At 43.5% G+C, this 15,939-nt stretch overlaps 1 protein-coding gene across 5 annotated transcripts in view; it reads right to left on the reverse strand.

Moving 5' to 3' along the window:
• Kcnip1 (potassium voltage-gated channel interacting protein 1) overlaps nt 1–15,939 on the reverse strand; it is a 358,975-nt gene that overhangs the window by 18,425 nt on the left and 324,611 nt on the right. Inside the window, exon 2 of one of the 5 annotated variants that reach the window (XM_021175755.2) lies at nt 4,059–4,091. The exons of the other annotated variants lie outside the window; for them this stretch is intronic. Within the exon in view, the coding sequence (XP_021031414.2) occupies nt 4,059–4,091 (33 nt within the window). The remainder of the gene's footprint in view (nt 1–4,058; nt 4,092–15,939) is intronic. 5 annotated transcript variants of the gene reach the window in all.

A 15,939-nucleotide genomic window follows, 5' to 3' on the forward strand; every position in this document is an offset into this window, starting at 1 on the left:
TGTAATCTCCTTATAAACTAAGGGGATTATAAACTTTCTTTGCAGAAGTTTAAAGTAATTTTTTTTTCAATTTGGAACCAGCATTCACTTCCCACCACCTTGCTTTAAAAGTGCTAATTAGCAAGACACCAACTATTAAACCCACTTTATTTAGATGAGGAGTCACTCCTTATTAACTAGTGATGATAGGCTTGCTATCTGGGAGGCAGGATTGAGTTCCAGGTTAAAGAGATTCAGCAGACTATCTTAGCTGGGGATGTTAAAGTGAAAAGAGAGAGACCCTTGAACCACAGGGCAGTGACCTCCTTTCCCCAGACCACTTCCTCTTCAATCGAGAGGGCCCTCCCCCTACCTGCCTCCATCTTCCTTATCTATCAAGATGTCGAATTGTGAATATATCTGCAAAGATATACCTACAATATATCTACATAAGAGTTAGTCTTATGTAGAGACATTATTTTCATTATACATTTCTATATTTTGAAACAGGTATGCAACTTCTTCATTTGAAGGATTAGCTGGTTTGTGTTAAGCAGTATAATATTGGTTGGATCTTTCGCACCATATTCGTTAGCATTTATTTGGTGGCAGAATGTTTGCCTAGGCACAGAATTAATAGCCCTTAGCAATGACTGCTGCTGGTGTGTATTTGTGTAAATGTTATGCGCTCTGAAAGGAAAAACACACAAAAAATTTTTGTTTTTGTTTCGCCAAGGCCAGTGTTGCTGCCTAAAAACCAAACATTGATGCTATAAAAAGTTAAAAGTTTCCTCTAAACAGCCCAAGAATTGACGTCTTCACTTAATTTTGTTCTGTTCTGTTTTGTTTGCAAAATGGTAAGGGGGCGTTGGGAGGGGACGGGTGTTTTTTTTTTTTGTTGTTGCTGCAAGTTTGTGAAGGGGAAAATTTTTTGATTTGTTTCTACTGACCTGAATGTGTTGGATCTTCACGTGTCGTTTTGTTTTGGCTTTATTGATGCACGGAGGCTTTTGAACAGTAGAGTGAAATGCTAGACATGGAGAGCTTGTTCTGTTTGTCCTTTCTATATTTCTGTAGTTAACAGAACATTGTAATGTGCCTTGCAGCTTAGTAACTTGTAATCAATTCAATTGATATTAAAGAGAGAGAGAGAGAGAGAGAGAGAGAGAGAGAGAGAGAGATTCTGCAGGCTCTGAGCTGTCTGTTATTGATGGCCAAGCTTTTGCTTTCCGGCTTTGCCCTTGACTAATGCTCAGTCTGTGGTCACAGTCACCGTGGGAGAAGAGTCAGGTTGTTGGGGCTCAAGATGTAGGGAAGGAAGTAGCTACCCATGGACACTAGGGGCTTAAGCCAGCAAGTAAACACGCAACTTACATAACAGTCAAGTATATGCATACATGTATGCAAACAGTCTCGTGAAATCTTTTGAAGGTAAAACTTGATGGGGCAATGCTGTCTGACTGATGAGATGTCCTTCAGCCTGGGCAAACCTGTACTGCTGTGACCCTCACGAGTCATGGCCTGTCACTGGAAAACAGTAATTTAACACGGCCACAGCTTCTGCAGCTTGCTCCCATTTGGGCGCTCCTCTCTTCTATACCACCTTGTAGGCTCATTTTTTGGGGCCGCTGAAAATAATATATCTATTTTGGAAGGGTGATTCTCACATCTCTCCTGTGCACTCAGGCTCTCTGGTTAGACAGAATCAGAACGAACACACAGGGAGCTTCCTTACTGTTTTGGTTCTTGTGAGTCTTTGATGCCAAATTTTCCTTGATGTTATTATTTTCATTATTAAAGATAATAATGAACTAATTATTAAGTCCGACTGAGTTTGGATCAAAGCTAACATTGAGGTTAATGCTATGGGAAGTTCTGTTTGATAAACATCAATGAGATTATTTTCTTTTTGTAATTTCTTTTGGAATTGCTTTCATGTTACTCTGTGTATGGTGGAGGTAAGGGGTATGGTGCCCTCCCCACTTGATATTTAGAAATCAGTTACCTTAATAGAAAAGGTAATTTTCTAACTACAAGTGACTCACAGGGTAAGGCATGTCTACCACTAGGGGTAGATGTGAGCCAGAAAGATAAATTATACAGGATGATACAGTGGACAAAATTGTGTATGATTCAGAGTAATTAAAAAAATATTTAGGGTTTCAGGTTACTCAGGGTATAGGATGGATGAAAACTTTAGACCATCTTGGAAAACCATTTTGTATCAAGTCCCCTTTAGTGCCAGTGAGTTCTGTGTATTTTGAACAGAGCTCATGCAAATATCTTCTGTTACCATTCTCCCCCAAGCTCTGCCACTAACCCCTTTTGTCTGAGACTTGGGTCACGTAAGCCAACAATGACAAAGCTGGATCTTTAATTCCATCCAGTCCAGGACTTCTCTGTCAGATTCGGCTTCTTGTATCCCCTCGGTGGCTTCATTGGAGCACAGATGGTAAGCTGGTCACAGTGTGACCAGCCTTGAGGTACTTCTGCTCTTAAGAAGCATCACACCTGTGTACAAGTCAGGTCCACAGATTGTGAGCAGTAGGGACCCGCATCTGGGGGTACATGCTGCTGAAGTACCTTCTCTGAAGATGGCAAAGTCCATGACCCAAAACTTTTGACCATCTCCTTCCTGGCTTAGAATACAGTTTCTCCAGTGTGTGTGTGTGTGTGTGTGTGTGTGTGTGTGTGTGTGTGTGCGTGCGTGTGTGTGTGTGTGTGTGTGTGTGTGCGCATGCGCACTCGCATGTGCACTCAGGCATGAGAGTGTGTGTGTACTGTGCACATGTAAGCTCATTCCTGTTGGGCAGAAGCAGAATCTGGGCTTTTTTATACACACCCACCCATCTATTCCATTTTGAGATTACAAAATTGTTATCCTCTTAGCTTGTATGTAGTCCAAAGAGAAAAATATATAGAAGCTCCTATTTTATATGAAATAAATAAAATACATTTTAAACTAGTTGCCAATGTTTATGGAGAAGAAATCCACAACAAAGTTTGTATTTCATATTTCTCTTGGAAAATCTTCACCAGGGCATCATCTGCTGGAGCTGAGCAGGGGCAAGGTACTCTGGGGAGCTAGAATAATTAGAGATACAGTGTATCTCTATGTATCCCTGGCAGCCCTGGAACTCCTCTGTAGACCAGCTTAGCTCTGAACTTACAGAGATACCTGCCTCTACCTCCTTAGTGCTGGGATTAAAAGTGTGTGTCACCATGCCTGGCTTCACTTTGGGCTCTTTTAACACAATAAGCTGTCTCCTGGGTTGAGTGTGGGTCTTCATGCACACCCTCTTCTCCTCCCCACCACCTGCCTTTCTACTGCCTTAGCCACACAGCCTATTCTCTCACAGTCTGCCTATTTAAAGTTTCCACTTTGTCTCACAAAGAACGTGAAGTGGATTGTAGGAACTGAATAATAGAATAAAAACAGATAAAGAAAAATGGCTTCAGAAAGTGCTGATGCAATTGGAGTTTCAGACTATGTTGGGGGGAGGAGAGCAGAGAATTTCTGGTCATTTGTTCTGAACAATTAATATACTTAAGCTATGCAAAGATCATATGCCTCAGTACAGGGGAATGCCAGGGCCAGGAAGCAGGAGTGGGTGGGTTGGGGAGCAGGGCGGGGGGGAGGGTATAGGGGACTTTCAGAGAGGAAACTAGGAAAGGGGATAAAATTTGAAATGCAAATGAAGAAAATATCTAATAAAAATATTTGTATTCCTAGAAAAAAAAGAAAAAATATACTTAAGCTACATATCAGTAAAAGCTCTGAGCTTTATCTTATAGTTGTTCAATTAGTATGGAAGGAAAAAAATATGAGTGTCTTAGGAGGAGCAAAGCGTTCCTTAAACCGCATCCCCAAGAGAAATACCCCTAGCTGTTTTTACCTAGACTGAGTTTGCTAACAAGGGGAAACAAAAACTGTGAATGAGAAAGCTAATTGCAGAATATATGCTTGATTGAGAAGTTCTTCCTTTCCAAGTAATGTGACCGAGACAGTCAAAATGGTGAGATAGTGTTGACTTTATTTATTTATTTATTTATTTATTTATTTATTTATTTATTTTTACCTCTCTGATACTGGTAATACCACCAGGCGATGTCTAGGAGAAAGTAAGAAAACATTTTACCAAATCTATTCATTTCAAAAGCACAACATGTTTATTGTCATTGGAGAGGCACTCTGGGGAACCCCTGGCTATCACCCAACTTGACCTCCGCAAAGGGCCTCTTCTCAGCATAGCAGAGCCTGGCTCTCCCATCCCTTTCCCGCAGTCAGAACAGGCATCAGCACTGGGTCACCTCCCAGTGCTCACACTGCCAGCAGGGCTCATCCAGCATGCTCGGAGCCATGCAGTCATGCAGCCTGAAGAGATGAGGTGGCACGTGGCAGAGGATGTGGATGTGGATGGCTTCTGGGACGTACCCTCATTGCAGAGTGGCTTTGAAGACACCCTCCACCATGAGAAGGCTCCATTACCCCTCTCTTGTCTGGGATTAAGCTATGGATCTTGTGGGACAGTTCCCTTTCGTCATCAACTATCGACAAAGCATCGGTTATTCTTTATGATAAGTAAACCGTCTGTTTCCTGCCTCATGGAGTTTACAAGCTCCATAGTTTGGCCTCCCTCCTCCTCTCTTAAGTGTGATGAGCAGTCCAGGTGGAGCAGAGAAAAAGTGCTGTTGGTGGTAAGGCTTGGCATATTAGGGTGTGTGACAGAGTAGATGCAGGTTAACCCTTTTACTGTGCCCTGGATGAAGCAAAGGAGAGAAACCAGACCTGGACACTCCCCCCCCCCGCCAACCCCCACACACAAGCCATGTAAGCTGGGTGAGTCTGCGTTCCTAGGGAGCTCTGCTCAGTGCCTTCCTGCTGGTCTTTCAGGTCTATGTGCTGCTCAACTGTGCTTTCTCATGCGGGCTCCTTTTTTCATTCCCTCCTGTCTTGCTGGTACCCTTGACCAAAAGTGTGTCAGACAGTCCAGACAGCATCCTCAGTGTGTGTTATTTCCCTCAGCCCCACAAACCCAGACTGGAATGGCTTCTGTCTACACTGCTCCTAAGAGTGGCAGTTCACACTGCTGGGTATCTACTGTCTCCTAGTCTGTGTCTGCGGGGGACATTTATTTTACTGGATTTAGTTGCCTCCTTGATTACTTGATGAGTGGCATTTGAGTGTGAGTGTGTGTGTGTGTGTGTGTACACTCATGTGTCATGGCACATATGTGAACATCAGAGGACCACATATGGGAGTTGGTTTTCTCCTTTCAGCACGTGGGTCCTGGAGAACAAACTCAGGTCAAGTTTGGTGCTAAACAGCTTTACTCCTTGAGCTATTTCATTAGCTCTAATGGGCTGTATTTAACATTGTAATCTCCTTCTCTCTGTTTCTGCATCTGTGTGTGTGTGTGTGTCTCCCTGTATACATATGTGCCTTGGGAGGTCAGAAGAGAGCACCAGATCTGTGGAAGCTGCAGTTATAGGCATTTGGGAGCTCTCTGGCCAGAGTTCTAGGATTCACGATGGAGCAGTAGGTGGGAATGAGTGCTGAGTCAGCTCCAGCCCCATGGGATACATTTTTAGAGCAGTATTAGATTTGTAGAAGAATTGCCTAGAAATCACCGAGAAGTTTTCCTGTTAACATCCAGTGTTGGTGTAGGGTATTTGTTAAAGTTCAAGGACTAATGATTGATGAGCTGATATCGATACATTAGTAAGAATGGAAGTCCATTATTCATATTAGATTTCAATCATCGTGCTTCGTGGTTCTATAGGCTTTGACAAATGCACATCAAGGGTCAGTTGCTCTTGTATATAAAGAGAAATTTAACTGCCTTGCCTATGCGTTTACAAATGTAAATTGATCTTCTCTGACCTGCCAGAAATGTGATAGATCCTGAAAGGAATGACAAGATACAACATCTGCCTACAATAGTCATGGTGATGCGGAGGCACATGAGCAGACCGGAGGCTGCAAGTGAGCTGTGAAGCATCATCGGCAAGTCATCTGGATGAGCATAGGAGACAGGTGTGACAGATGTGCCAGACATGAGAACTGGAGATTGACTCCTTGGTGAAAGAGGGTAGAACACGTTCAACCAGCTGATTTCATGAGCTGAGTTCCTACATTCAGACTGTTGAGAGAAACCATCAATAAAAGATGTATCTTCCTCAATTCTTAGATGCTACCAATGAATTTAACTTTTAGAATATGTAACATGTTCCAGCATAAATGTGGCTATGGGTAGGATACTGTGAACGCCTAGCCTCTAGCTCTTCGTTGGCAAACCATTCCAGAGCAGCAGGGCTGTAGCTAAGAACAGGGACCTGAGGGAAGAAGTGAATAATTAATGTCACTTCCTAAAGGTACAGGATCAGATGGGAGAGAAGTCAGAGAAGGCTCCAGAGAGAGAATAATTTAGTTGAGTCTTATAGAAAACAGGGACAAAGGGGTCACCATTTCTGAAAACACAGAAGCTAAGAGCTCAGATATGGGGTTATTTTATAGCTGTGCTGGATCCTACCTAGAACAACTGGGAAGAGAGTTTTAAAATGTTTTCTCCCTTTGAAGGTGTTAAAGAGTTAAGAGCGGCACCTACCTCAAAGCAGGGCCACCCCTATGCCAGTCTAGATAGAGATTTTCTTTCTTCATTACCTTCCTGAAGTTGAAGACTGAGCCAAATGTTTTCCATGTTAGAAAAGTTATGTTCATCATTTAATGAGAATTTCTTAGGCATATTAAAGACAGGATGCAGGGGAAATAGATGAATACAGCAACAGACACGTAGGAGGTTTGGAGATTAGGTCAGACACGGAACTAAAAGCTACAATGGATATATGCTCAAGAACACAGATTCTAAGACCTGAAGAATTCCATCAGAGATCCAGAATGTAAACAAAACGTTAATTAAGCATTGTAGAATTGAGAATAGATTACCCAGATCATCAGCTCACCAGACTTATTTCCAAACAAGTAAAATGGAAATTGACTATTTGGTGGACAGAACAGGCAAGATAGAAGGAAAGAGAGAGAGGGGAGGAGGAGGGAATGGAGGAAGAGAATGTAGAATATATATGTGTGTGTGTTTATATGTGTATATACATATATATGATGAAAAATTCCCCCAAAGGATGGAGATAAATAATGCTGATAAAGCAATATTTGAAGAGCCACTAAGGACTTTTGAAGATGGGAGAAACATAAAGAGCCACAGATTCAGGACGCTCCATAAACCCCAAGCAACATGAAGACAAAGAAAACCACATGGAAAACCCCAGAGTCAAACTGCTCAAAACCAAAGTATAAAATCCTCAACCTAAGTATAAAATCCTCAAGGCAAGATGCTAATCATTAGATAAATAAAAACCACACCTTAACCCGATGCTGCTTGAAGGGTGCTCCAAGCAAACATAAATGGAGAAATCCTGTGGTGGCTTAGTTCTATCAGGTACACTAGATGGTAGGATGAGAAGCTTTGGGAAAGATAGAAAGGAGTTTCGCCGGGTGAGAAGGTTGGTCATCTAGGAGAATGGGACAACCCTAAGTCACTATGAATTAACAATATCATTTCAAACATATTAAAGCAAAGACTGAGCTAAAAGGAAAAATAACCCTTCACCATCAAAACCGGAGATTTAAAAGGTTCTCCTCCCCGAATCAGCTCCTGACAGTTGGTGAAGGCAGGGGAGGGAAGAATCAATCCCTTTCAGGGGTCACAAGTGTGACCACACTTCAGTCCAGCGCCTCTCAGCCTTCCCAATGCTGAGAGCCCTTAATACTATTCCTCGTGTTGTGGTGACCCCCTAACCATAAAACTATCTTTGTTGCTTCTTTATAACTGTAATTTTGCTTCTGTTAGGAATTGTAATGGAAATATTTTTTGAGCTAAAGGTTTGCCAAAGGGATCATGACTCACAGGTTGATGTCTACTGTTCCAGTAACAATTCTAAAATCACACTGTGGGTTATTTTTTTTTTAAAGAGTTGGTGTGTGTGTGTGTGTGTGTGTGTGTGTGTGTGTGTGTATGTGAAGAGGGAATCTGGGAGAAGCTGGAAGGGAGAAATGAGGGTATGGATATTACAGNGTGTGTGTGTGTGTGTGTGTGTGTGTGTGTGTGTATGTGAAGAGGGAATCTGGGAGAAGCTGGAAGGGAGAAATGAGGGTATGGATATTACAGAAATATATTATACATGAAAGAGTAAGTAAAAATATTACACATACACATCTAAACAGCCCAGCACACACACACACACACACACACACACACACACACACACACATCTAAACAGCCTAACACATCATTATTAGCATAGGAGATTTGATCAATAAAACATGTGAACTCGGCCTCATTGATGCAAGTTTCTACCCGAGTGTCACAAATACAGAGCATTCTTTTGCAGTGCATGGAGAACATTTACCCACACGGACCTTTCCCAGGGACCCGGAGCTAGTTTCCATGATGTCTGAGGCAGGACGTGTTTTGTAAACAGGAATGAAGCATGCTGTCACCAATAAGCCAGAGCTCTAAAAAGTCCCCAGCATGGAACCAAGCATGCCCCTGGATAATTCCTTATTCTCTAAATTTATCGCATACTAATTTCTAAGTCACTCATGTCTCAGAAACACTTACGCTATCTTGCACTAAAGTACAATAACAGGAAGTGTCAAAACATTTGGGCTGTTGTTGAAGCGAGATTCAAAAGGAGGTTTTTGCTTTTTAAAGATTTATTTATTTTATGTATGTGAGCACACTGTTGCTGACAGACCAGACAGAAGAGGGCATGGGATCCAATTACAGATGGTTATGAGTCTCCATGTGGTTGCTGGGAATTGAACTCATGACCTCTAGAAGAGCAGCCAGTATTCTTAACCCCTGAGTCATCTCTCCAGCCCTTCAAAAGGAGGCTTTAAAAACTGAAAATAATTCACATGACAAGGTATAAACAGTACAGAGCACCACAGTCTCTCCTAAAATCTTATTTCTAGTGGTTCAGTATTCCCCAAACTATGCTGGGCACAATAGAAGCCACACTGGCAATCATATGTGATCATATGTTGGCATTCAAAGTGTTTCCCTGTTCCTCCTTGTAGATACGTATGAGTGCTTTGTTCTGGGTGCAGTCAGCAGTAATTTTTTGATCAATGGCTTCTTCCAACAATCGTGGCTAAAGATCCTTTTCTTTACTTTCACACAGCAGAGAGGGGAAAGTCCAGTCTGGTTTAGAAATCTTAAGGCTTAAATTCTCACAGCTGAAACTCTGAGGTGAGTGCAGAATCTACCCAGACACAAACAGCTCATCAGCTCTGATTTTTATAACTTAACAACAAGTCCCACGAGTGCCCCAGCTGAGCCTGATAAAGATTTTCTGAGTGTTCCGGATATTTTTCCCAGTCCTCTTGGTTCAATAAAACTCAAATCATGTTTTGCTTCAAGCGTTTGTTCTCTTAATCTTGAAACCCCTCCTGCCCTTTTTAAGCAAAATTGAATTTACACATTTCTCATTCATTTACACCTCTGTCCTGAAAACGTTCCTAAGAAACAGACCCATGGACACATCTTTACTTTCTGTTTCCATTAGATGGAAGCCGAGGATCAGTGACCTCAAAGGGCCTTCGGTACAGAGCCTACTTGGGCTCATTACCCTTTCGCGCAATGGCAGGGCACACTTGGTCTTTTGATCCACAGGGCACTGAATGTGTGGGGATGAGCTTGTCACATGTCCCCTGCAGCTTCTGGGCAGGTGGTGCTTACTGCCAGAGATTTCCTTTCAGAATCCAGAACAGCCATTAGAAGTCCACATAGCCACTGCATACATCATGACATCCAAGTTCTGTTTGTGACAGGAGAATGCCACATTCATTTAGTTTTTTTGGAGCAAGTTTGAAAAGCAGAGGGAAAAGATGTACTTAGATGTTAGTGTTGGGGAAGCAGGAGCCCTATACGGTGCTTCTGGGCAAGGAGCTGGCCGTGTCCATCACGTCCCCTTCTCCAAGCAACACCTTCTGCAGCTGAACCTGTGGCAACGCTGCAGCTGAGACTTCGCGGCCTCCCTGGAGCTAGCTCATCAGCCACAGGCAGAGGTGTCTAGATGATACTTTAAGCAGACCATTTTGTCTAGAAAAAGTGCCTGAGATGAAAGTTTTGACAGTTAGTCTCTCCAGCAGTCTCTGTGGCTCTAGGGGGCAATTAGTCAAACAAAGTCCAAATCCTACCATCAGCCAGCATTCAGATGGCGGTGGGGAAGCCCCTACGGGCTCTCCTTTGGACTCAGCAGGACAGTGACCCTCATCCTCCAGCCTGTGGAGCTAGCGTGTTAATGAGCATGGCTGGCCTGGGTAGCAGACAGCAATCTCAAGAGCTATGCTATCCTTGCAGGAAATAACAGGAAAACATGGGTGGGTTTTTTTTTTTTTTTAATCACTCCTCTTGACTAAGAAACGGTGATGACGATTCATTGTAAATGAAAAGTCTTCAGGAAGGAAAGGGTGGTGGTTCTTTTTTTTTTTTTTTTCCTTCCAGTTTAAGATGGAGACATGAAGGAGTAAAGAGAAATTAAAAAAAACTGCTCTGAGCAAGCGTCCGAGAGGATTCATCTCAAGTGAGCATAGCATTTATTCAAGGTGGAAACTCATTGAATTGGTGAGGCGTGAACAAGCTGAGCAGTCGGACAACTTGCTAGGAAAAATGGTCTCCAAGTAGAGCATTAGCCTTGGTGGGTTTTTAAACGTCTAATAGCTGCTCTTGGGAGGGAAGAAAATATCACTTATTAATGTCCTTACTAATGTCAACATCCCACTACGGCTCAGGCTATCAGTGTGAAGTAAAGTGAAATGGGGAAGATGATTCCCCCAGGATAGCTGGGCCCCAGCATACTACCATTGCTATTTTAGAACATGTGACATATGTTTAGCTATCTCAAATCACTGTGCTGAAGAGTCAAAAGTTAATTTCATCCAGTCCGCCTAGTCCTTGTAATCCAAGATAAGAAGCCTTATCCTGTTGCTAGTGCTAACATCAGCTTCCGCACATCATATGGGATATCTCAAGCAGAGATGTAATGGAAGGGAGCAGAGAGAGTGTCTGCTGTATCAAGTGCCTTGCTTAGTGGGCTCAGAGAGCATAGTAATAATTTTAGAATTGATCTGATCATCTCACTGTCCCTAGGAGGTACACAGTTATTAGACTAATATGAGTTATAATCATATGTGCCTTGTGGCTGTAAATCTAGGTGAGATAGGTCTGTACCATGTCTGTGTGCACAATAGGTGCCAAAATACATAATTCAATTCTTGCTTGTATCGTGATGGTGATTTGAATGGCGTTCTCAACAGCAGAATCCAATGGTCAGGTAGTTAGACACTGTGCAGGTCATGGTTATGCATATTTCCTGATGGATCTAGTTAATTAAATGGACTTCTTTCCCATATGGGGGGATTTTCTTGTTCTGCAATTTGCTCTGTTAAAAGGGCACATGATTGTCAGTTCGGGTTGGACACTGACTGGCTAACATGCCCATTATTGTCTTTATTAACTGTAATGGCTTTTAGCAGACCCAAAGACTCTGGATGGGAGAGCATCAAGACTGAAGGCAGCATGGAACAGGGCAAGGTATCTATGGGTAATGAGACCAGAAACAGTGCCTGGAGCATTAGCAAATAGACATAATAATTGACAGCCATCGAGAAAATGTCCTGCCTTTTTCTCCCTGGAGTTTATCACATGGCTTCATGTCCTCTGCCCTTAATAATCCAAACAGTTATTGTGTGTATTGTTTTGGTCTATTTCTTAGCTGGAGAAGGCCACTGGACATTACCCTTAGCTGGCACATGAACTGCCAAATGCGGGGACTGCAGTCAGTCAGTTTGTATGAGAATGTGTGTGCCTGCCCAGAGGCAGGAGGCAATGTCAAGGTAGCATCCTCCTTTCTAGGAGTCAGTGTGGAAGCCTCTTAACTGTGCACTTAATAAATGAAGCCTTGGCAGACACACCTTGAATTATTAATGAAGTTATTCAGCTTTGATTGTTTCCTTCTTTTGGGGAAAGGTTATTCACTCAATGCCTTTGCTTAGACTACACAATACATCACAATTGGGCATATTTTATGTGCAACTTTATGGTGATAATAGTTCTGTCTCATTTAGAAGCAAATCAGACATTATGAACTTCGTGATTTATTAATATATTGATCTCCAGAAATGTCAGCGCATCTCACATCTCGTCAGAGAGCCGGGAGCAATCATTGGAGAGCCAATAAAAATGTAAAATGAACCATCATAAAAAAGAGAAAATACAGCCGGTTTCAAAGCCCCGCTGTCTTCCTAAATTGTTTCAGGACCCAGATCGTTACCACAAAGGCACCCCTACCAAAGAAACCCAGGCAATGGGGGGTGGTATCAGGGAGGGTTCTGTCCCACTTAAATCTACTTTGAGTAAAAATAGAGTGCGTGGACTGAAATAGAACCCAAGGGGTGGGGCGTGGGCTTGACAGGGGAGGCGCTGGGGCTGGCTCCCAGATGGTCCCTTTCTGTGAGGCTCTCCACTACACAAGCTACTTGCCTGCTGAGGTAACTTCAGGCAAAGCCCAGATTCACGCTGGCGTAGAAAGATCTGTTTATCTTGAGTGTGACCCTCCACACCCCCTCCCCGTACGCATCCTCGCAACAGCTTTGGAATCTAATCACATGCAAACCACTGTTTCTATTAGAGTGTGCTACCGGCTGACACTGTTCCCACCCATTCTTGAAACCTGACTGGAGTTACATAGTAAGCACTCAATGTGTGTTAAGTGAAGAGCATTACTGGAGTACTTAGTAAGCACTCAATATGTGTTAAGTGAACAGCACTACAGGAGTGTAGCAGGAAATAGACTAAGCGTTGTGTTACTCATGTGGCCAATTCTGTAATTTGACACTTTAGCTTGCAAATTGGTAGTATGCCAGAGCACCATCATTAGCCCAGTTCTTTTGACTGTGAATTCCACCATTTATCTCACATAAAAATTTGGAATGTTGCCCTCTTTAGAAACGCCTGCCATGCAAGGCCTCCATTCCTATGTGGAAACACAGGCAGCAGGGAAGCAGCAGTAAAGTATGGCCGGAACACACACACTTTCTAGTAAGCTCCAATCCCCACCACTCATTAGCCCTTCAACAGGAAGTGCAGGGAGCGCTTAGTCACTGTGACTCATTCATACGCCCTGTGCAAAGTTACAATCCCTACCCAACAACGTCTCTCCTCTGCCCAATACTATGTTTTTCCAATTAACTTTTAGGTTTTTGTGGCAGTCTAGAAATATGATCAAAGTTCATCTCTTTGAGTTCCCAACCAACACAGAAGATTCAGAGGCCCTGGATAGACTCAGGACATGACCTTAGATATGTGCTTCTGTCTGCTTATGTCACAAGCATCAAAACCAGAACAGACCTATGGGTCCTGGGCTCAGTATGGGTTAGCTTTATGTTTTAGACTGTTGTGCTTGATTTAGCTCCTGTGAGGAATACATTCGATTATTTCCATTTCACAGAGGAGGAAACTGAGGCTCAGAGAGGAAATAGACTATTTATAAACTGGGCATTCTGGGAGCTTTGTTTACATCATTTCATGCAATCCCCTGCAGGTTTTCAATATCACTATTACATGTTCACTGTTAGTTTATTTCTCAGGGATGTGTTTTCATCCCCATTTCATCTGGAGACACAGGGTCAGAGATATCCCAAAGGTGATAAGTAGAGAGCAGAGACCAGTCCCAGTACCTGCTGATGTCAGATGCTCTACAGCCATTCTGAGAGTCTGCTAGATCCATTCTCCTACAGCTGTCCTTGTGTCTGTCTCACACAAGTTGTGGACCAGATTTCTCTAGTCAAGCTTCACTACTCTTGTAAATTTGAGGATCCCAGACTGAGGTGTCAGGAAGGGAGGTCTCTAACAGTTGCAGAAGTCCATTTCCCATGTCCTCCTCTGCCTCTGTCATCTATCTAGATTGCTACCTTTGTTTCCATTTCCTGAACATCCAGGCAGCCTTCACTTCAGTTCATGTGTCTAAAAACCGGGGCATTCTAACCAGGCAGAGGGGTTTTTATTCTGCCTTCTATGTTTGCAAGCTAGAGTCCTGGAAGGAATCTGGATTTGCCCAAGGTCATAACACTGACTCTCTGGCATGGAAGATGAAACGCAGAGACATCATTCTGGCAATTCAGTGTTGAAAAGGATAGTACCATCAATTCACCATCCATTCACTGAATAATTTCCAAGTCTCTAGCAGATGTTATCCAGACATTATTAAATAAGACAGTGGCCACCAGGAACAAATGTGGTGTTGGAGCCCTGATAGAAAATAAATAGGGTTATAAGACTGGAGAGAAACAGGTTGTGGGGGGCACTGTTGTATACAGGGTAGCCATGGAAGGTAAGATGGCAGTTGGGTGGGCTGTGAGCAAGAAGAGAAAGACAGGGACTTTGTGCCTAGATATCGCTGAGCTTGAATCCCGGCACAGCAGAACCTGAGCAGTCTCTTCTGTCTTCCCGCAGTCAGAGGGTGCAGCAGCAGACAGATCACAGGGACCTCAAGCCTTCCTGTCTGAAGGTCAAGGCGACCTCTGCAGAGAAGGCCTGGCATCTAGCGAGCGAGCGCTGCTCTGGTGTCCTCCCCACTTGGAGGCAAAGCCTCCTTGGGGGCTTAGTTTCCTGCTGGATGTCTTTGCTGGGCTGTGAGCTGGGTGAGACCTAGGGAAGCTTACACAACCTGAGTAACCTGGGATCAAGCTGGAGGGCTGGCTGGGAGCCTTTTGTAGTTCAGGAGGGTGGATGAGCCCCTGATTAATTAGCCATACGAAGCTGTGACTACATTAGCAGGTCACGGGGCTCTGAGGCTATTTAATCTGCCTAGTGGTCTGTAGTGGTAAGTGCTGATCCTGGCATGATGCTATAATGGAGCTTTCCAGATGGAGTTCTGCCCTGGAGTTTTCAATCCTTCTGAATGCCTCACAGGGAGGTAGCAGGGCCTCTCAGCATTTAGTCCTCAGGGAAGCTCACTATAAAGCTTCATCTGGGATTAAGAATCTTTAAAAATAAGCCTCACATACAAGAGACGGCTTCAAGTCATCTTAGCATGACACCTCTCTAGTGCTTGCAGCCTGCACCTTCACTTCAAGTTCTAAAGCCCTTCTTCAGGAAGACCACATCTTGGAGGATTCTGTGACGGGGGCGGGGGGGAGGGAGGAGATATGTCTTTCCCTTCAGTCTGGTGTGTGTGTGTGTGTGTGTGTGTGTGTGTATGTGTTTGCTTACACTTGCACATGCACACACACACACACACATGCCTGCCTGCATTCCACAGTGTTTGTATGAAAGTCGGAGGACAGCTTTGGGGAGTCAGTTCTCTTTCCATTGATTGAGTCCCAGGATCAAGACTCAGGTTGTAGGTTTGTCATCAAGTTATGGATTGTTTTAAAGCCACAGATATGAATTGCATTGAGAATGGTTCCGCCCTCTGTCTCTGTCTCTGTCTCTGCCTCTGTCTCTGTCTCTGTGTGTGTGTGTGTGTGTGTGTGTGTGTGTGTGTGTGTGTGTCTGTCTGTCTGTCTGTCTGTCTCTCTTGTGAAGGGATAATAGATAAATTCCATGGGAAGAAGGGTTTGGTATTTCTGGGCTTGTGATGTTTTTATTGAATAAAATACGACACTGTTGTGCTCACTGCTGCTTATCACCATCTGCTTTTGTGTCTTCTCCTCCATAAACTTCTTGGTCCTGTGACTCAGTTTCCTGGTGGAAGCAGATACTCTGTTCAGTATCCTTGATACTGAGGAGGGGGAAGGCCAGGTAAGGAATAAAGAATGGCATTGTGGGTAGAGAGAACAGCCTTTGTAAGACCTTGAGGAGGAGGAAGAGGAGGAGGGGGAGGAGGAGGAGGGGGAGAACGAACAGACTGATGAGTGGTGGCTAGTGTGTCAGG

The sequence above is a fragment of the Mus caroli genome, chromosome 11 (genome assembly GCF_900094665.2).
Source record: "Mus caroli chromosome 11, CAROLI_EIJ_v1.1, whole genome shotgun sequence".
Lineage (NCBI taxonomy): Eukaryota > Metazoa > Chordata > Mammalia > Rodentia > Muridae > Mus > Mus caroli.